This window comes from Hippopotamus amphibius, chromosome 7, assembly GCF_030028045.1.
Source record: "Hippopotamus amphibius kiboko isolate mHipAmp2 chromosome 7, mHipAmp2.hap2, whole genome shotgun sequence".
In the NCBI taxonomy this organism is placed as follows: domain Eukaryota; kingdom Metazoa; phylum Chordata; class Mammalia; order Artiodactyla; family Hippopotamidae; genus Hippopotamus; species Hippopotamus amphibius.
The window spans coordinates 142,205,938-142,228,250 of NC_080192.1; the positions used below are offsets into that span (position 1 = coordinate 142,205,938).

At 42.2% G+C, this 22,313-nt stretch overlaps 1 protein-coding gene across 11 annotated transcripts in view; it reads right to left on the bottom strand.

Annotated features, from left to right (window-relative positions):
* GRHL1 (grainyhead like transcription factor 1) overlaps positions 1-22,313 on the bottom strand; it is a 50,086-nt gene that overhangs the window by 24,196 nt on the left and 3,577 nt on the right. For all 11 annotated transcript variants that reach the window (XR_009054585.1, XM_057740759.1, XM_057740761.1 and 8 more), the window contains exons 3-8: positions 19,784-19,854; positions 17,083-17,473; positions 15,952-16,028; positions 14,366-14,522; positions 14,077-14,188; positions 13,051-13,145 (exon numbers count right to left, since the gene is read on the bottom strand). Coding sequence is in view for 10 of the 11 variants with exons in the window: in XM_057740759.1 (XP_057596742.1) it covers positions 13,051-13,145; positions 14,077-14,188; positions 14,366-14,522; positions 15,952-16,028; positions 17,083-17,473; positions 19,784-19,854 (903 nt within the window). In the remaining variant the exon portion in view is untranslated. The remainder of the gene's footprint in view (positions 1-13,050; positions 13,146-14,076; positions 14,189-14,365; positions 14,523-15,951; positions 16,029-17,082; positions 17,474-19,783; positions 19,855-22,313) is intronic.

Consider the following 22,313-nt stretch of genomic DNA (forward strand, 5'->3'; position numbering starts at 1 on the left):
CAAAAAATTTAATTTTGTTTTCATGCACTTAGAATTTTTCAAAAGATTTAATCTTGTTTTCAAACCTCAGTTTGAAAATAAGAAAACAGAATAAAGATTTACATTATCAAAGGAGTAACTCGTATAGATTGTTTCATTCCACACCTTTACAAGCACAGAACCAACAAGAAACCAGATCTGGAACTAATTTATGATGATCTTTCCAGGAAGCATTACAGCAGCCGCACAACACTGTCCACCAGCCTGCTGCTGTGTCCCCTGCTACTCCTCACATGGAAAGAAAAAGAGGAGAAAGACACAGGGACCAGTGTGAGCAAAATGCAGGCCACAGTCAGCAGTTAATCTCCCAGGCGGCAAAGTGAAAGCAACTGAGACCACGTTTTATAAACCCCAAACTGCCTGCTCTCTAGGGGCTTTATCATCAACACCACAAACCAAGGCGCAATTTCAGAAAACTTACGGACTCTCTAGTCGAAAGGGAGTAGTCAGATGGATGAGCTTTACCAAGAGAGTTTCACTTGTGGGGAGAAATTCTAGAAATATTTTTCACCCACCTAACTCACAGAAAGAAAGCATGAACAAAGCACTTGGAATTTAACAGGCAGAAGTTACAAAAATTATAAGCAGTCGAGTCAGAATCTACATGATGAAACCGACTAACAAATATATGATATTGGGATAATTTTCATAAGCAAAAAGGCTGGTCCTTTTCAAAAATTTACCACAATACACATTCTACATTATTATCATGTACAAGAAAAGAACCTGACCGCCAAATATACAGTATTAATCTTTTTCCCACTGACAGATTTAGGTAGAATTTTACACGTTGTTATAACATTGCTGTTATAGTGGTGAAAATCATTTTCTTTGACTTTTATAATATGGTTTTCTCAATGAGTGGAATAAAAAATTTCAAAATATGAACCTTTAGATTCACTAAGAACATTATATGAACCACCCTTATAACAGTTTGGGTAAAGTTTCCTTTTTAACTAAGTTATTTTTAAGGAATAAAGTTTTCATTTTAAGGGCTCTGATTTTTACATTACAATAGAGTAGCAAAGCATAAAGCTCACAAGAATAAGTGAGAGGTCACAGGAGTTCAGCCACATAATGTCACCTGACCGGGACAACTAAGGAGCTTAGAAAAGGCATTAACAACCTGCAGTGCTTCTCCAGAGTCTGAAGGAAGGGACCCAAATTCTCAAGGCCCTCCAAAATCCAGCTCCAAACTCCAATTCTAGTTTCACACTTCCTTTACGGGAATTTTTACACACACTTTGCGGATCTTTGTTTTCTCTGCCCCCCAATTAAAAATAACCTTTATTCCATTCTCTACTGACATCTCTCTTATAGATAAAGACCTGGTAACAACCGATAGAACTTCTCTAAGATGCATTCCCTAACGGCGGCAAAAGAATCACCACCCCGTTTTACCATCCATTACTTTGCAGAAAGTAGCCCACATCCAGCCCCTGTGGCCCTACCATGGGCTTTTTTCAGGCCAAGGGCCTCACCTCCACACCACCATCACCGAGGTCAGGGAAGGGAGAGGCGAAAGGCCTGAACACGCCACCTCTACTGAACACCTGATCGCTCTGTCACACTGTGATTATAAGTGCTCTGAGTCCCTCGACGGCAGGGATTACGCGTCACCCATTTTAGAAATTCCTCCCTCCATTGAGTATAGTTTCTGTATTTCTCCTAATGCCTATTACTACTAATGGTACTGAATTAAAAGCTGGTGTGAGAGACAGGAAAACCATAGGTATATAAAAATCCAACTATTATTTCCAAATATAAATTTACATAAATTAACCCTTCTTTCTTCCAGCCTCTAGGAGCGGGCCCTCTGAACAATCAAATGGCTACACACCAGGAAATGAAATGAAAAAAGACACTGGGCAAGCACCAAGCACCAGCATCGCTGCAGAATCTTAATCACTTATTCTCACTTGACAACTTTTGACCGCTCACCACTGCCTACCACTGCCTACGTAATAGACTAAATCCCGCAGCAGTCAGATGCCGCACGTGACGCATCCACCTTCCCAGCCGTATTTTCTACCACCAATAGCGGTGTTTCTCAAGTGTGAATACTACATGTACCCTTTTTAAAAGAGAAAAAAATTTCCTTAACCCCTCAAAACACATCCAGTCCTAGTCTCAGAAATACTACTCTATTCAAACAGCTACATAATGTTTGATCACACAACACCTCAAGAATCCACCCGGACTTTATCCAGCTCAAACCTAATACCTAAGCATAAACACTAACACTGAAGCCTCCTGGCAGCAACTGTTATCAGAATACACTTGTGATTTTCAAAAGTCTTACCACTGAATTGAAAACACAAAGAAACTCCGATCCCAATCAATATACTTGGTCCAGAGACCCCAAGGGTTTGAGACAACATGTTTACAGGGAGATGTCCAAGGTCCTCACTAGGACATGACAGAACCTTCAGGATCTGGTGCCTACCTCCTGCTCCCCCTCCTTGCCTCGGATGTCCAGCTCCAATTTGAGCTCTGCACTCGCACACATCAAGTTTACAGGCTCATTCTGGGCTCCGAACGCTCAGCTAGTTCTTACTATCCTCTGGGACTCACTCAAGTGTCACCTCAAGGAACCTTCTCTGATCTTCTTATTCTAAGGTAAGTTCTATTCCTTTGTGTTGACTTCTAGCACTGCCCATACTAGAGAGGCAATCTTCTCCACTAAGTTTTGAATTTCTTGAGAACTGGGCCATGTCCCACTCACCTTTACACTCCCAAGGCATCCTGGCAGTGCCTGGCCAGTAATAAGTATACCTTCACTGAAGGAATGACCCCAAACTCCTAAACTCCAGCCAAATAAAACTACATACTGCTATGATGTTTGAGTTACATTTACTGTACTCTTGCAATGTACCTGATTCTTCGGCCCTCAAAACAACCTATGAAACTGGTTCTATTCTGACTCCATTTCACAGATGAGGTTTACAGCTTAGGCAACTTGCTACTGAAATTCACAGGTTATTTATGTTCACATCTTTCCTCCAAGCAGATCTGATCATCTAGGTCATCTTGGTAGAACCCAGGATATCAAGCAGCTTTTTATACATATTGGACATTAAACAAATATTTGTTGAATGAATAATTAAACTGACTATATATGTCTCCTCTCAATTTGGAAAAGATTATGGAATTCTGAGGCTCACTGATGTATAGAGACAGATATGGTAAGTTCTAGGGCAGAGATAAATTCACATAGTGAGCCATGATGTAATTTTCTACAGCATCTATTCACTTTTATACTTTAAAACATTATCTGCAGTGACCATCTTCCCACTACAGAAACTATAGGTACCTAACAGTCTGTATTTGATAACTAAGACTGTTATCTCTTCATTATAGCTTCGTGTCATACTGACAGGTGTGGTAATATCTACAACTGTCTCGCAAGGTTCAAGTGTTGCAGCAGACAAGTCCCAACGCTGATTCCTGCACTACAATGTCTGGGCCTCGATATGTCAGAGCACCTCTGCAGACTAAGCTGTTCCAGGTGCCTCTTTTCCATTTAAATTCACAACAGCTACTCTATGGGGAGAAAATAAGGAATAAAAAAGGTCCCATCAAACAGCCTTTGTGAAAATATTCTGCAACCGCAACCTCTCAAAGCACGGCGCCCAGTGCCATCTCTTTCACAAAGCCTCGACTCGTACCTGAAAGTACCCTTTTTCCTGGAAATTTTAGAAGCATTTTTAAACCTCACTTATGACCTGTAGCACCACAGAAAGAGAGTCACCTCTTTTGAGGACAGGCTTTCTGCTTGCATCATTTTTTTAGCTCCCTAACAGTGCCTGCAGAGATAAGCACGGTGAACAATTTGCTGAATGAATGAACATACAGCTGAGAAAGTCAACTCTCTGCAGCGTGACTTCAAGCCAGTCCTTCCACACAGTAGCATCAGATTAACTACTTTGCATAGAATTTCCTGGAAGGATGTTAGAAATGAGTTAAACTGATCAATAATGACAGAAGAAATTTTCAAGCAAGAATGGTGTTTTGCTCTTTTAAGTCAGATTATATACAACAGACTTTTGGAAAAGTGTCAGCCTGTAGAGCTGACAGCATGCCTGATTACCTGTGTCAAAATAACATGTGGTCATCGTGTATTGTGTGCACATGCAGATAGTTCAAGTGAGTTCTAACTGCTTGTTAAATATACGCAAGGAAAGAGAAAAGATCTAATAGATGGCAGAAAAGAAAAAAGAAAAATGGGCTGGTTTAACTATGGAAGACACTTCACGAAGCTGATAACTGACAAATGTTTTATGTCCCAAGGATTCACTTACCCTTGCTGTGTTCCCTGGAAACAGTTACCTTTCACAGGACCATCACGTGGCTCAGAATCTGGCTACTCAACACCTTTTAACTCAAGAGAGACCGTGGCCAACTGTGCTTGAGGCTCAGGCTCCAAAGACACAGACGGTAAAAGACACATGACACACGATGACAAAGACTAAGCCAGGACCTCTGCCTCCTGCTCCAAATCCGTGCTCATGAAACAAAATGACGCAATGAAGCACAGAAAGCTTGGAGGAGTACCTAATGGAGAAACAGGTCAGTGAAGTAGGAAAACAGGGAAAAAAGTGACCCCCAAATGGCTATGAGCAAAAGGTTCTTTTTTGATCAGGAGGCATGAAGTCAAGGGTTCCCATATTCCAAATCAAACAGCGAGTCTATGCCAAGTTCCCATGTGACCTCCTATAACTCACGAGACTCAGCCCATGGCTCTGCCCCTTTAGACAGTGGCAGCCGTCATGGGTACAGTCCCAGCTGCCCTGGGAGTCTTTACTACTGTAGCCTGTTCTAGTATTAAAATCCAACTTAGTCAACTGAAGAAGCCATATTCATTATCTCAATCTAGAATGTAACTGACCTACTAAGTTGGAAGCAGAAACCCTACAACGAATTTTAATTGAACTCTCTTCCATATCAGTCAAAAAGATCACTCTAAAATATTTCCAAGTAGTTTTTCTTAGTTAGAAACGTGCTGACAAATGAAAATATGATGTGAGGTCAACAACATAGTTTTTTCTCACCCCAAATCCAATGGCACTAATTAAAGAGAATAAAATCACCATTTTTGCAATATACGTATATGAAGTTATGCCAGCTGAAACCAACCAGTGGAAAACAGTTTAAAGGAAGAGATTAAGGTCCAATTCTAAAGTCTAATCAGACAGGAACATTTATTGAGTATCATACAGCAGACACTTAAAATTCCCGTCCCCCTCAACCAAAAAAACCCCAAACGAAACAAACCCTGATTATCTGAGTTCTGTAGGAGCCTTCTCACTCCCCTACTTACTCCTGATGTGCAGGCCTACTTAATTAATTAAGCCCCAGAAGGTATCAGAGACTGAGTCATAGACTCAGAAGCAGCATCCAGTTCTGCTACTGATTCATCGGCCAATCCTAGGAAAGTCACACTTCCCCACTATTCTGATGGCATGAAGCACGTAAATAAAAAAAAAATCCCACCACCGAATAATAGCAGCGTGAACGAAAAGCCTTCAAACATGCAGCTGGTATCTGTGTTCTTTCTCAGATGATCAAATGACCACCAGGAGAAAAGAGAAAGAGCTGGAAGGCAGGGGTGGCGAGGAAGGGGTGTGAGAAGAGCAAAGCACTAACTTGCAATCTCCTCACATCGAGGTGGGGCGTTTCTCTGAAGACAAAACAAGGATCCAGTCATCACTCTGCCTGTTGCCACAGTGCTGCCTTCCCACACCGCCCACACGGCAGCTGCAGTGTCTGCACAGATAGCACAGAGCTGGGGAAAAGTCCCACAGACAGAGGGAGAGAGAAAAAGAGAGAGCAGGTGAGAGAAAAAGAGAGAGCAGGAGAAACATGCTGGAGGCACCTGCAGCCCATCTTCCCGCTGTCATATCCCACCAGGAGGGCCTGGTGAACTTGGGGACCCCTGGCAGACACAGTGACCTGGCACCTGTTGTCCCAAGTAAGTAGAATGCTTGTTTGAAACATGCAGATCTGGGTGCAGGTGTGACACAAGGCAAATAAAGACCACATTCCAGCATCTCTAGGTACAAAGTAAGGCAGGGAAGCAGGTGGGTCATAAGGGAAGACTTGGCAGGCCAGCAGATGTCCAAAAAAATTTCTGGCTTACATTCTTTTTTTTTTTTTTTTTTTTTGGCACACGGGCTTAGTTGCTCCGTGGCATGTGGGATCTTCCTGGAGCAGGGATCGAACCTGTGTCCCCTGCATTGGCAGGCGGATTCTTAACCACTGCGCCACCTAGGAAGCCCCAACAAAAAAATTTCTAATCAGATATTGTGAACTTTCAAAAAAGCCAAAGACCCTAACTGAGTAATTAATTAATGAAGAGCTCACTTATAGTTACTCCCAGATTTGGAGTCTTGAATGAATTAGTTCTCCATATAAAGAAACCCTGAACTCTCAGGCCTCACACTGCTCTGAAATCTCTATTCCAGGTAAATGCGGTTATGATTAATAGCGTCGGGGCAGAGTCAAAGCTCTGGTTTAGCTTACAAGTAGCAAAACTGGTTGAAATGACAGCTTTAGAAAACCACTCGAGATGGAATTTCCAGGAAGGACCCAGGAGCAGGCGGGTTAATGTGACAAAGTGTTGAAGAAAAAAGCTCTAGAGAGGAGCTCATTGTTTTGTGACAGCGGCGGGGTGGAGGAAGCGGCAAAATCTGACCTCCTCCCCCCTAAAAAAAGACTGAAAAACAAGTTCAAGTGGCAGCACTTTTTCTAGTGGCTGACTAGACACTGTGCCTCAAACACGTTTCACAAGACGCACGTTTCACTACCAAACCAAGGCTTTCTTCAGCTGCCGGTGTCCCCCTCACCCAACCAAAAACATCGTGCCTTGGCCCTCCCTGCAGTGTGTGCGCGATGAATGTGTGCTTTTGTTACTGCAGGCTCTAAATGTCCCCTGGAGTTCAGGACGGACCTCTTGCCCAGACACTAAGGTAACACGTGAAACGCTTTCCAGCCAAAGCCCAACAACCCGTGCTTTAAAAGAGAAACCTTCCTCACAATCAGGCCCAGAACAGGTTCTTCAAACTCAGCTTTCCAACTGCCGAGTAAAGAATTTATTCTGTATCAGCTAATGAAAGGCATTCACCAGACATTTCCAATCAAGAAAAATTTCCTGTCACTTCCAAAACTGATCAAACCACAACTCTAAGGACTATTCAATTCCCTATAAAAGAATGTGACTATCTTTCTGGCACCAAAAATTTTATTTTTTACTTTAATAAGTATGTATTTTCAAACTGCATGGAAGGACACCCCTGGAGTAGAAAGAATGTCAGCTCAGAAGCCTCCCTGGCTACCTGAGTTTCTCTATGGTCTAAGGACAGGACACACGGTGAGTCCAGCTTGCATCTGTGTGGACTCTGAAAGTCTCTTACTTTTGTTTTAAAAGTAACAATGCTTCCTGGCTTCCTCTTCTACTTAGGCCAGGGAGGATACACCTTTGTTTTAAATCTCTTGCCTACCTTTAATTGCAATTGCAATTGCAAGTAAGACGTCTGACTCACCTCTCCCTCCTCCCTCCCATTCACACTGGAAATATGAAGTTGAGAAACAAACCAAACCTGTCCCTGCTTAATGCGACCAAACTGGCAACACCTTATTTTACTGGAGCGCTTGATGGACGCTTCACCAGAATGGAATCCCTATAAATGCAAGCAATACGCTCAGTCCAAACAAATTCAGAATTACTCTCACGATGAATTCCAAATATTATGCTTAGACAAAACAAAAAACTGTTGTTAAACTCGTAAACCTGCATCCTACAAGCACACACACAAAGTCTTAAGTTCAAGTTACCAGGATGGTCCCACCCCTCTGACAGAATAAACTCCTCGAGCCTCAATAATCCCTCAGCAGGAACGCCATACACTTCTGCTGAGACAGGAGACAAAAGGGAAAGATACCAGGGCTCCGGCCCCGTGATCAAGCCTCTCCGTGCTCCAGGCAGGCTCCACATTCTACTTTAATCCTCTTTCTTTTGTAACACGAGCCTCCCCACGACACAGAAAACATTTGGTTCAGAAGGACAATCCTGCAGAAGGCCTTGGAGTTGCTCCTTAGAGCTGACAGATTATAATTAAAAGTAAAGCACAAAGTGCTCTCTCACTGAGGGTTTTCTCCCTCTGAGGAAGGGGATGCCTTGATTTTGTCTTATCCCTTCTCAGTAGGCCAAGGCACTGCCCCGAAGGTGAAATGCACAGGAACTGAACCTTGAAGAGACGAACAGCGTGCTGAAATGGGTTCTGTCCCCCAGAGAGAAGATCCTGCCACAAGAAGAAGGTGCAGCTCCCTCTGCCCACTGGAGCCCTCATCACACCTGACCCGGAGCGCCTCCCTCAGCGGGTCTGGTGAAGACATCGGGAAGCACGGGCTTCCACCACGGCACCACAGGACAAACTCCCGAGTCTTCACGTTGTTTTAAGCCATGGATTTGTTTTAAGCAAAACCCAATAAAGAAATTCAGAGTCCCCTGAGACTGCTCATTCCAGCAGGAGCTCATTAGCACGTGTCTGACGGCAAGCTCTTTGCTGCTAACAGTTGAAAAATGAAACGTGTGAATGGCAGCTGCCCCCCAACCCACCTTCTAGTAAGGACTCAGAAGTCACCTCTGAAAAAACCACGGCAGGTATTCTGTACCCCTGGGGTTTCATTACATCTTTAAAAGGTTTGCTCCATACTCAGGGAGACCATGGCCACGTATAGATGATCAAAGCAATGTTGAGCTCTGCTTTCAACTGCACCTGTCTGCCCATTTCCCAGATAGTCTAGTTAACTATAACCAAGTATGTCCTATACCATCAACAGACACCCCCTCCTGTGTGCACCCCTGGACGCCAGGGCTCGCTCAGGGCTGGCTGCCCCAGTGCTCACGTGATTCCATACAGAGGTTTTGGTTTATGATTTCCACTCCTCTACAGGTAAACACACCCATCCGACATGCAACGTGAACTGCTTCCTTGTGGCAAAAGTACTCTTCTTGCCACGGGAAATCGTATTAGTGAATCCATGATTTGCTGCTCTATTAACAAGAATGCTGACACTTTTAAACACGCCCCCCGTCAGGAACACTCTCTGCGCATTACAGGATGTAGATTCTTGCCTCCTCAGGTGATCTCACCTGGATGGCCAAGTGGCAAACATCTTCCGACCTGGAGAACGAAGCGCTTTCTCACGGCTACTGAGCAGGCAGCTCCGCCCTGTTAAGTGCGAGCACAGCGTCTGGCATAAAACCAGCATCCAAAGCAGTTAATTCTCTCTCCCTAACTTCTTTTCCCTCTATTTTATTTATTTTGGACCTTCAGGCTTTGAGAGGCCCTCACTTTATATCACTATCCAAAGCTCAGTGCTCTTGTAAACTCTTAGATTTATAACCCAAGCAAAAACCCCTAGTCCACAATGTGCAGCCCATCCAGATCACTCACTTGGTTGTGGAAATACTGAAACTGGTGCAGAACAGATAACCATAGTAAACACATGATCTGTGTCTCCAAAGTTCATCTCTAGTTTCTTTTCCTCAGGAACATGATGTTATATTTAGGATCTCAGGCCACAAAAGACTATCTAACCCACAATACACCAGAACTACAAGACCAGTGTTTCAGCCCAGATCACACACAGTAAGTACCATGGACACAGCAGGCACCTGGACGTCTGTTGGGTAAAGTTACGAACTCTTGCAGTTGGGGGCAAAGTGCACAGATGGCTCTGGATGAAATCTTTATATAGCCCAAGTCTTATTCCCCCCCCTTCCTTTATGTCTCCCCTCACCCTGCCAATTTCCTAATCCTCTCTTCCCCAAGTGCCCAGTGCCTCCTATCTTACAAACTGTGAACTTCGGCACCTCACTAGAGCGCCATCTTTGAATGTTTCAAAGGGAACCGCTGCTTCTCCCTGCCAAAATCACCTCAAGCAGCTGATCTCAGCCATAAATCAGGAGGAAGAAATCTGATTAAGTTATTTCCCCATGAAATGTGAATGTCAGATGAGTTTTAATGTTTAAATTTTTTAAAAGTTTTTGGCCGCACCGCACATGGGATCTTCATTCCCCAAACAAGGATCGAACCTGTGTCCCCTGCACTGGAAGCACAGAGTCTTAACCACTGGACCTCCAGGGAAGTCCCATCAGATGAACTTTAATTTGTCTAGATATTCATGACTCTTAAGACGCCTAACTACCCAAACAAACCTAATTTTGTGTGGAGTACAGAAAAATGAATGCAATAGGTCTACACAGTAGAGAGATCAGGGCCGCCGGGGGGTTGCTTCTAAGGTATTTCTGCTTTTCAAAACAACTTCCTTCTCCCCTGCTGCTTTGAAGTCTAATAACTTTTTTTTAACACGTTTCATAACTTCAAGTTTCCATGGTAAGAGCAAGCATATGATTATGCTGGTAAGTGGAGGGCTAGCTTGGACAGTGCTTTTTCCAAACTAGAACCTAAGCCAAGGTGTTCAAGATTCAACCTGATACGTCCTGAAAACAAGTCACCTCCAAAGAGCAGCAGAAGCTACAGAAAAGATTCTCATGTTAACCCAGGGTTAGAATCCTGATTTTACTCCTCCTGGCTTGGCTAAAAGGGTATATTAGATATCTTTATAAAGACGTGGGGGGAGAAGGGAATGCCACATGCCTCAAAAAAATCCTATGTTTGTGGGGGAGAATGAACTGAAATTAAGAATCGACAAATGTATCCTAAATTAAAACAAGAAAGTCGGATGCTTTTGGAAAAAGAAGTAAAAAAAAAATCTATACAGGATTCTGCACGTACATCTGTTCCCTCTAATGGCCCTGGGGCATCAATTACTTTAAGTGTAAAAACAGAAAACATCAACTTGGCCACGGAGAGCAAAATATCTACAGACTTAATTTCAACACACACTTGAAGCTGATGCCTAACATCAGCTTCAAAAGGCAGCAGCCTCATTAAGAAATGACACGAGCCCCATCTGGGAGCCTGCAAAGGCTCAAAACATCAAGTCAGTACTGGGGGTCTGAAAGGGGAAATGAAACTGAATTTACCTACGTCAATTAACGACGCTATTAAGGCTACTAAGGACACGCCTCCAACAATATTTCTCTTTTAATACAAACAAGCTGAAGGCCTTCAGAATAAAATCAGCCGTTATCCCTTCCAGTCACCTGGGCTTTCATTACTCCCACCCTGAAGAGTGACACATCAAACACACAAAGCGCCCTGCCCACATGCAGGGCCTTTCCACCCACATCTCCACGCACTTTGACAAGTGTGTATGCGTCCTGACAACACCCCAACAAAGAAGAGACTGGCCACCGTGGCCTTTCTATGCTCCTAGGTGGATGGAAGGGGAAAACTGAGCCAGTGAATCAAGGGACCAACCCAAGGTCACAGATAAGTCAGAGAAATGAACTCGGGACTTAGATGCACTTGATCAACTCCTCCACAATTTCTCTGTCAGCCCCTAATGGCAAACAGGACAGACTTCCCTAGTTTGATTTAAGAATAGAAGCACCCAGTGGGCACAGGGTCAACTCTTCCTACAGGTTGCTTGCACACTGAGTCCTACTAGGAGATTTAATTTCAGAATAACTGTAACAACAATTATATAAAGTGAAAAGTTTACTTTTCCTTCTACTAGCTTCCCTGTAGTGAATGCACTATTTAATCAAGCACCAAACTCTGGACTAAGTGGCCTGAAGACATTTGCACAGGATGCAGGTGGTCCGCAGGAAAACCTTAAGGCAATTACAGCAACGTAGGCCTCCGAACAGACTGGCGGAGCCCACTTTACTATATCCTGCAGTCTCAATACACACTTTTGCCTTAGACACCATGACCATAATAGGAGAGGAAAGTAATTATAAAGTTAACGTGGTTCTCAAGAATCCAGTTATATGATTTTTAAAAGCAATCCGAGGGAGGAAAAAATTAAATTCTACAATACTTAGCACCTAATGCAGTGTCTTATTCCATAATTGCTAATATTCTTGTTAAATAAATAAAAGAGAGAATAGAAGAGAGGTTGAGAAAGGACAGGAAGGTGATGGTAACTTTGTACCTGGTCCTTGATACAGTGAAGTATTCCTACCACTGCTACAAATACTAAAAGACCAACCTTCCTTTAACAACTGCCCCCAAATTAATGTTTCTGTTGTGTTGCCTGAGCTCCAAATTTTAAACTAATACAAAGAAAAAAAAATACCAGAATGCCAATAATTTAGTGAAGAGATGGGTTATACTAAAAGTGAAGAAGGCTGTAGGAAGGGCAGCAATGACTTAAAAATCTGCTTATTGTTTCTTAAAAGGCACTAAACTTCCAAATACAATTATCCAAATGACCATCTGAATTGGATGCAATTCTTCACTAGTATTCACAGGACAGCGATATGAGACGGAGCACCAGTGACAACCTGTACTCCAGGGCCTTTCTGAAAAGACTCCGCCGGCCTCACAGGCCCTGTTTCCAACAACCCTTATGACACGCCGGGAGGAGGGAGGAGACAGGAACGAACTCCACTTAGCAAAGGAGGAAACGGAGCCCAGAGTGAGCAGCCGGACTCGAGGCCAGCCGGTGGCTGCCAGCCCTGCTCTGAGGGCACACTGACCACGCTATGTGTCCACAAAGACCGTCTTTTGGGGAAGGAAGAAGAGAACAGAAAGGGGTGAGGGACAGCTTCGTAACATCTGGGAAGATGCTGTATGTTCAGAAAATGCAAACTAATGAAAAGTCAGAAAGTGAGAACCAGCTGGCTGAGGAACAGGACACGGGGACAGGCTGAGGAGGGGGGCTGTTTCTTCTCCCAGAGTCCTGTCCTGCTTCAAACCCCCCATGACCATGGCTGTGACCTGCCTTCCTAGCCCCTCTTGTTCTCCCTCCTCCTTAGCAAAGGAGTGAAGACAAGTATAACTGTAAAAAAAAAAAAAAAAAATCGGTTGTCAAATTACCAAGCTCCTCCTCAAAGAGCTGGTAACAAAGGAGTCTCTGGACTTCGTCACCTACCTTGGCTTCATCATTAATGTCCCAAGTGAAAGAAATGGCGTTATAAGCGATCTCCTCAATGTTACTGATTGTGTTGAAGCTCTCTTTGTAGTCAGCTGCGCGAGAGAGGAGGAAGAAAAAGAACGTCGTGGTTTGTCGTTTCCAACATGAGATTCAGCTTTTAATACTATCACCGCTGGATAATATAAACACTTTGTCGAGTTGAAAGAAGTTCAAAAAAGGAAGAAAAAGAATCACAGAATTTCTGTAACAGAGGCAAGCTTAGATATATTTAATTTTATCACATTATGTCAAAATTAGGACACTTAGGTCTAAAAAGTTTAAATAACTGTCCCAAGGCCACAGAACTAGTCCAGACAACCAAGACTGGAACTCAGTTCTTCTCATTCTTCTGAAAGAGAATATGAATATCACCACAGGCAAAGAAAAGAAGTAACACGAAAATTAAGAGCCATCTTGTGATATAGACAATGGTTTTACATGAAAATTATATACATGGCAAGAACAGGGCTTTCCACAAAGCTACCAGACTAAACATGGGTTCGCACAGGTCTGCCACCACACCCCAAGTGATGACTCTCTGGGTCTACTCACAGACAGAAGTTCCGTACGTAACTAGGGAAGAGTGTATATGTTACTACCCATCAGCAGTATTTTCTTTTATTTGCTGATTTTTTTTCTGCACCTTATTATCACTTCCAAATAACCAGACTCTCTTAAAGAAGACATTACCCCTCAAGAAATGTGCAGACTGAAAAGCAGGACACTCTTATGCGAGCTGGCTCTACAGCTCCTGGCCCCAGTGTCACATGGAAAGCCACTGCATGGGGCACATGTCCTCATAAAGGAAGTAATGTTAAGAGCACCAATTCCAGGAGGCCAAGGACAGTGTTTGGAACAGATCAGTAACTGGCATGAAAATTCAAATGCATTCGGCAGGAAGCTGATCACTGCCAAAAATAACTGGATTTAGAAAGCTGGGTGCTTGCGCCTCTGGGAATAAAAGCAGGCTCCAGAGCTACTTGCCTATGTCAATGCATCTTTGTTTCGCCGTGTGCTGCCGCGAGTGCCAGTACTTCCAGTGCCTTAACTGATCCTCTCTGCTTTTGTCCTCGGCAAAAACCACCATGATCACACTCTGCAGGAGAGAATGCATCACAACGTTAAGACACAAAGGCATGAGTCTCTTTCGGAAAACTTCCTTAGTCTTTGATTTTGTAGTGAATTAAATCTCCAATTTTAGATCTTAACTTAGATCTGCCTCAGAGGTGGAAAGAGTACTTTCCTAGAGAAGACAACTCAGAGCAGGACTCACTCGGACTTTGCTGATGGGGTGGTGGATGCCGTCACTGCTGCTCACTTCCTTCAAGGTGACAGGATAGAACTGGCCTTTGTTCAGATACGTCATGGTGCTATCTCCCGGCTTCTGTCGGAGCGATTTTGAGGCTTCTAGGGTATATTCAAAATTGTTCCTAGAAAACAAAAAAAGTCACAGATCTCTAATTTACTCTCTTGGAAGCTTCCTCAATACCTAAGCTCAAAACTAAAATGCTTCAGTGTGGATGTATGCAAATGGCAGGTGACTAAAACATTCAACTGCCCATGTCATGTTATAAACAGATAGCCTGTGCTTTTTCCAAAATAAATATCATCTTAAGCAACCCAGAAATTCTCAAGTCTCTCAGATGTGGGACTACAAAATGCCTACTATAACATCTACAAAGTGACGTTAACAAATTAGAAGTCTGGAGGCTAAGGAAGCTAAAGACACGAATGAGTGAAAAGCTCTCCGGAAGGACATCTCACAAGACATGTTGCCGACCTGGTATTTACGTAGCAAAGGCTGCACACAGGAGGCTGGTAGGCCTCTGACTAAATGTGATTTGGCCTGCTCAGCACTTTTTTGTTGTTTTTGCTTATAATTTAAATGTCCTCAGATGGTGCTCCACGGTTCTCTACATTTTCTGTTATCTTATAGCACCATATACATACATCTCACTGAAGTTGTTTAATAACCTTGTTAGGCCAGGGATTGGCAAATCACACCTACGTAGCCACGCCCTTTGTTTATGCATTACAGCTGCTTTTGTGCTGCAGTGACAGAGCTGGGCAGAGCTGGGCCGCTGCGACAGAGGCTGTATGGCCCACAAAGCCGAAAATAGTTACTATCTGATCCTTTACAGAAAGTCTGCTGACCCCTATCCTAGATCCTGAAGGCCTCTGAGTTTGTGACTCCTGTACCTTGAGGCAGGTCTATAAGGCAGTCTCAATTCCCATAAAATCCTAGACTTTTAAATAAAACTTATTTTAAAATATAGCACACATAAAAATGCATAAAATGAAACTACAAAACAAAATCCTAGACTCCTAAAAAATTCTAAAGATGTTTATATATAACTTGGAAAATATTCGTATTTCCAGAGTGAGATGTAATTTTGTGATATATAAAAGAGGGTGTCAGCCCAGTAAACAGTTGACTTCATTTATTTTATCATTAGTGAGACTAATAAAAATATAAAAGCCTTTAATACACCTGATGTTATTCCTAAATTCTCACAGAATTATACTTCTGGAAACAGAAGGGACCTCAGATCTAATTTAATCCCTTCGTCTCTTCTCTGAGATTCCATTCTACTACCACCACTACTACCATCATATAAAGAAGCCACAGGAAAGAAAAAGCACCAACACCAAGAATTAGGGAAACATGAAACAGTTCAGAGTTCAAAATTAAATGCTCTAAAGCACATGTCCTCCAGCAAAGATGTCACCACACTGACTGAAGGAAGGTAAAGTTGAAAGCCGCAAAAGCCACCTCTGATTTTTCAAGACCAAATTAACAAAAAAGAAGTAAGCTGTACAAGCTGAAAGTTAAAAATCAAATTAAAAGACAACTATTACCCAGAAACACTGTCAAAAACATAGTCCTCTGAGTTCATGCCAGGCATCCGCAGACTGAGATCCGAGGGGAAGAAAACCTGAAATATCAACGTAACAAGCCACAACGATGTAGCTGGTGACCAGGCTCACTAAAGACCAATGTCAGGTACAGCATCAGAGCATGTGGCTTACAGCAACCCACCGCTCTTTCAAAATTCGTCTAAAGCAAAAATTTTAACTCTACAAAAAATTTAAAAAGAAAATAAAAAGAAAAAAAATCCACTTATATGCCACTCCATTAAATTAAGACAATTTACGTAGGTGCTCCCACAAAGCGCTTCCTTATTCTCTTTTCCCATCTTCCCCACACATCCCAATTCTGTTCAAACTCTGGAATCTGCAACCAAAATCTCATGGCTTTTAGGAATCAGCTCTATCACTGCACCAAGTTGACGTACAGTACCAAGTCGGCCCCATGGCTGGACGGATGGATTGGGGAACTTTCTCGGGAAAGGCTACTATTCTACTCCATAAGCGGAGACGGATGCTCCTTCCCCCACGAGTCATTAAATATAGTTCCAAACGTCCTCAGTCCCTAACTTTTACCTGAATGACGTGTTCATCACCACGAAACCCTTGGAAGTATTTGGAATTAATTGGTAAATGTCATACAATGCATTTGTCATCAAGATCTACCCGCCCCCCCGATGATACTACCAAGCGAGAAACACCAAATATATGAGAAATCATTTTATATTAAAGACCAGTTGCAGGGAGCTAGTTTTGGTCTAGGACAAAAGGCGAAAACAGACTATGTGGCTATGTCTATCATCCATGGAAGGTTACATATGCGGCTCTGCTTCTCATTCTCCAGCAAATCACTTTGCTGAAATCATAATTGTTAACTCAGCTGCTGGTAAGATTAGCCATGTGCCCTTGATAATAATTTCTGGTTTTATAGGTTTAGTTTACAAATTATACCCATGGACCTTTTCTCTTTAAAAAAACAAACAAACAAACAAAAAAACAACTCTTTTGTTCCCAATCCACTCACTGCAGGCTGAGTTTCAAGCTTACATAACAAGGAAGAGGTGGAACCCAATACTTATACAAACACACAGCGTCTTAGGAAGATGCTTTCGTTTCCTATACCTCCTGAACGCCTTCCTTGAAGGTCTCTGAGAAAGTAGAGTCTGGAGTGCGCCTTTGAGCATTTGGGGGTTGAGCACCAGAGCTGAACTGGTCAGTATTCAGGTTCCGGTCGAAAACCACCACGCGCTCGGTGGGCTCTGGATGATACACTGCTGGGGGGATCCCCACAGCAAAGCCGTGGGGCTGGGTTTCCGTCTTGATGGAGTGGGTAGGCATCGCTGCTATGGAGACAGTGACCGTGGTGTCAGGAGCAGTCAGATGGCCTCTCTTGTCGATGCCCAGCTGGTTGCCATGGGGAAGGACAATGTTAAATGGCACATTTTTCAGTACTTGCACTCTGTTTTCTCCAGCAGAAATGAGGGGCTGCTCAGTCACGTTTGGTATGCTGTTTCTTTAAGAAAAGAAAAAAATTGTTTTCAAACTCAATGCTGATACAGTTCCTTGACAATTTTTATTTTCCTAATGGCACTGGGCTGTTGGGTTCTATGCAATAATAATAATACACTTGGTAGAAACCAAATAAGTAGGGAATGGCATGACAACCCATTACTGGGAAAGAAGAAGACACTTTATAGTTACAGGTCAAGTAAAATCCAAAAGTATTAAGGACAACTGCATCTGAAATGCTGAGAGCTCAGAACTTTCCTTTCCTATATTTTATTTCCAAGAATCCTAATAAAATGATCATATTTTACTAGAAGCCTGAAGCTACAAATGTGATTAACTGGAGCAGTATAAACTGGTGGTTAAAGTACAAGACTCTGGAGTCAGACAATGTAGATTCAAAATCTCTCAGTAACTACATGCTCACCTATAAAGTGGGGATAATAATGGTACCCATCCTCACAAGGTGGTGATGAGGATGAAACTAGAATACACTGAAATGCATGCAATGCCTGGTACACAAGGGCTCAGGTAGTGTGAGCTCTTGGTCCTCAGCCACCACTTTTCTCAGTACTTAGACTCATTTGCTTTCTCTGTCACAAAAAACAAAAATAAAAACAAAAACAACAAACCTCAAAAAAACCCCCAGCAACTGTATGATTACATTGTACCAGCAGATATATTTGCATAAATTACTTTTGGCTTAATAAATAAATATCCTGGGCAATATAAGATAATTTTTAGTTTAGGGTAAAATTAATACATTTTCAAAGCCCCTTCAAATCATATAGGCTGATACCTATAAGGGAAAAGAGCAATTTGGCAATTTGGCACAGTTCAAGATCAATAAAATATTCAAACCTTAAACCATAAGTTCACTCCCAAGATGGTCTTAAAGAAATTTCTTTAGAGAAAAAGGAAAAAAAGGAAAAAGCTATCTAGAAAGTTGTTCATTAAGTCTTTGTAATAGCAAAAATCAGATACAGCCTCAATGTTAAGGATAGTTAGGGTTTGCCTTGAAATACTGCAGCAAAAACAAATAAAATTTTAAAATTATTTAATTAGAAAGTTGGAGAAGAGGGAAGAGTAGAACAAAAAGGAGGAATGAAGTTGATAACAGTTAAAGCTGAGTACCTATTGGCTTACACTATTTCTCTACTTTTGTTGTTTGAAAGTGCCTATAACAAAAATCAAAAAACAAAAGCCAAAAGCTCTTTTCCAAATTGTGAAGATTAAAACAGCAACATGGAAAATATTTATGAAACATACTAAGCAGAAGAGCATCCTATCTGTGAATACACCCACAGCCAGATAAAATGTGCCTGCCGGCCCAAACAGTGAACAGATATAAACTCTAATCAGCACAGTGGGATTCTGAGCGACCATTCTTTCTTCAGAAATGTTTTATTCTTTTATTACTAATAGAACACAGGGCAATTCTTTTTCTTTTTTTGTAAATTTATTTATTTATTTATTTATTTTTTTGGCTGTGTTGGGTCTTTGCTGCTGAGTGCGTGCTTTCTCTAGTTGCAGTGAGCGGGGACTACACTTCATTGTGGTACGCGGGCTTCTCATTGTGGTGGCTTCTCTTGTTGTGGAGCACGGGCTCTAGGCACACAGGCTTCAGTAGTTGTGGCATGTGGGCTCAACAGTTGTGGCTCACGGGCTCTAGAGCGCAGAATCAGTAGTTGTGGCGCATGGGCTTAGTTGCTCCGTGGCATGTGGGATCTTCCCAGATCAGGGCTCGATCCTGTGTCGCCAGCACTGGCAGGCGGATTCTTAACCACTGTGCCACCAGGAAAGCCCCACACAGGGCAATTTAAAAGGTATATTTAACTTTTTTTCATGGCTATAAAGTGAAGCCTTAATTTAATTTCCTGAAAGTTTTAACCTAAAATATTTCAAAAATAACCTCAACAAGAGTTTGGAATAGAGTTGAGCACTATTAGGTTTTACTTAGTTAGGCAGTTATTCAAGATCATTGATACTAATTTTTTTTAATGGACCCCCACCATTGCCTAAGCCACATCATTCTTAAAAGAACCTAAAAGACAAGTATGCAAACAGTGCACTCATGTTATTACTAAAAACATCCCCTTGGATGAGGAGAAAGTTACCATTTCTGTTTTCTGGCAACTATACCTAAAGAAACTGGTGACTTCTCAGCAACAGAATCACAGTAAGAGGCAAATCAGTAATGAAATCTGAATTCAGATATTGAGTTCAACTTACCTGTCTCTTCCACTAGCGCCTGCTTTACTTTCACAGAAAGCGGTATTTCCAGGTGCACTGTTCTATGCTCTACACTAAGCATTACCTTTTGCTGTGATCAGGCTCTGGGTGCTCAACGTCTGGCTTTGCTGTTGATGACCTTCTCTCTCGTGGAACCTTAGATATTAACACACACGACAACAATTTAGTTCTTACTCATGAAGTAGAGATACACTCCTTTACTTTTCAGCCAGCTAACCATCCACGTGTCTACCGACTGCCCACCGAACCCCAGGCTCTGAGGACACACGATGAATAAGACAGGGTCTGCCCTCAAAGAGTTTACAATCTGGTCACCGGGTTGATATGTAAAAACCAACTTTTATTTACTTGCCGAATAAACTCAGAATATCCAAAATTTACTTTGTCACTGAGTTTGGGTTTTATCTCTTAAAAGAAATACCTCTGCTCTGGTTTTACCCACTTATCTACATAATGTAATAGAGAAGAAGCTACTGCAAACACAACTGCGCTCTTTCACCGTTCTCCCTGCTCTTCTCTGCTACCCTTCCTTTCAGATCAAATGCAAAGTCAAAAGGATCGGCCACGTTAACAGTTCACTCCGGGATCCAAACATTCCTCCAAGTGATAAATTTCTTTAGATACACTGGGATTCATACTGTCTGTTACCTAAAGGACAAATCAAACTCCGTTGGGTCTATTCTTTTTTTTTTTTTATTCTATTCTTTTTTTGATTCTGCTCCCCTTTGCCCAGGAGGTGACAGCAGGCAAACATTACTGGGTGTACTGCAGACATCAACCCAATTGAGATGTATTCCCAACATGTACTCCAAAATCACTGAAACGTTTGAAACTGGTTTTCAATGTAAACGTAGAAATTCTACCCCTATATTCTTATTTTACCCTTAAAGACAAAATAAATTGTTTCAGGTATTAACAGCGTGCTTTTTAAAGATTTACCACAGTTATCATGTAAAAATGACTGGTGGTCACATGCAAAGAATTGAAATAAATAATTCAGTTTTTTTAAAAAGGAAAATAACTCTATTGCTATCGCAAGAAGGCTGACATACAGTACTCCTAAGACTGCCACCCTTAATGGACAGACATGAGGATTTATCTCCTCCTAAGATGTAAAATACTTTTAGGACCCTTTATTTAAAACACACATATACAACCACTGCAACTAGTGTTATTACATAGGTCTTTCTGGCACTAAACTTGTTGGTTTTCTCCCATTCTCAAAAGTTTCAGTTAAAAATATGTAACTTCACACTTCATAATTAATACTTGGGAACTTATGGTTTTTACACTGAGTCAATAAAACAAGCCATAAGAAGAACAGATATATAAGTTCTACTTCAAAGGAACCCTTTGTGGCTACACTTCCCAGCCAAGGGTTTCTTCTAGCACCCTTGGTTACTACGCAAGTTGCCATTCATATTTAAGGAAAAAAAACTTACCTCAGTCCCTCAAACAATAACCTGGACACATGGCCTCATACCAGAAAATAATTACATCTTTTGTTTAGGTCACCCCGCCCCCCACGATTTTGATAATCAAACTATCTTCTTTGCTTTTCACCCTCTGCATTTCTTGTATTCAGAAAAGAATACAATGTCAGAATATAACCGAAGGCAATCAGCTGGTGAACCTGGATGAAAGTATCTGGGAATTAATTATCTTGTTATTTTAAGTTCTTTATAGGTTTGGACGTTTTAAAAACAAAAAGATGGTAAAAAATACACTGTAATGTATACCCATGCCTACATATGGGCTATTGGTCAGAAAGAAGAACGTCAAAGTGAATACAGCAAGCAAAGCCTGTCAGTCCCCCAGGAGGCAGCATGGCACACCGAGGAGGGGGCTTGGCACAACCTGAAATCCTGGCTGCAACACATACTAGTTGCGTGACCTGAGAACCTTACTCATCATCTCCAGCACAGGGATAAGAGCACACATTCTGCAGGGCTCCTGCAGCATCAGGAACAACATGCATTCTGGTGACACGGCTAGTCCATGAGTGCGGCACCTGGTCTTATTAGGATAACGGCGATGACACAGACCAGGGGCTTTCACCTCCAGATATGAGCACCACGTACAACTCCAGGCAGAGGGCAGGCTGCGTTTAACGAAGACCAATCCAAATCTCTAGCAACAGGCAACGGAACATATCCTGACCTTAGAACTAGAAAGTCCAAGGCCAGAAAATGCGGGTTTGGTTTTTTTCATGAATCCCACAATCAAATCAGATCAAACCAAGGGCTCTGTAATATCATTTAGGAAAAAGGAAACCACTCCGACTACACAGGAATGCAGGTTAGAGCACAGGTAAATGAACCCATGTCCACTCTTGATGGCACTAAGAACCACCTTTGGAAAAATGATCGATCTCATTAAGACATGTCTAACATCTTTTATGGGAGTTTCACCTTTCAGACAGAGCCACAACAGCTGGCTACTTGGCACATTTTGAAAATGGCCCTTTGATTCCACGATTGTACATTTTCGGCTTTGAACCACAGTAAGTCAAAGTACTCATTAAACTATTTATAGTCACTACAGAAGCAACTTGCATGAGATTCTACCAGCAAATTACTGTTTTATATGCTGTT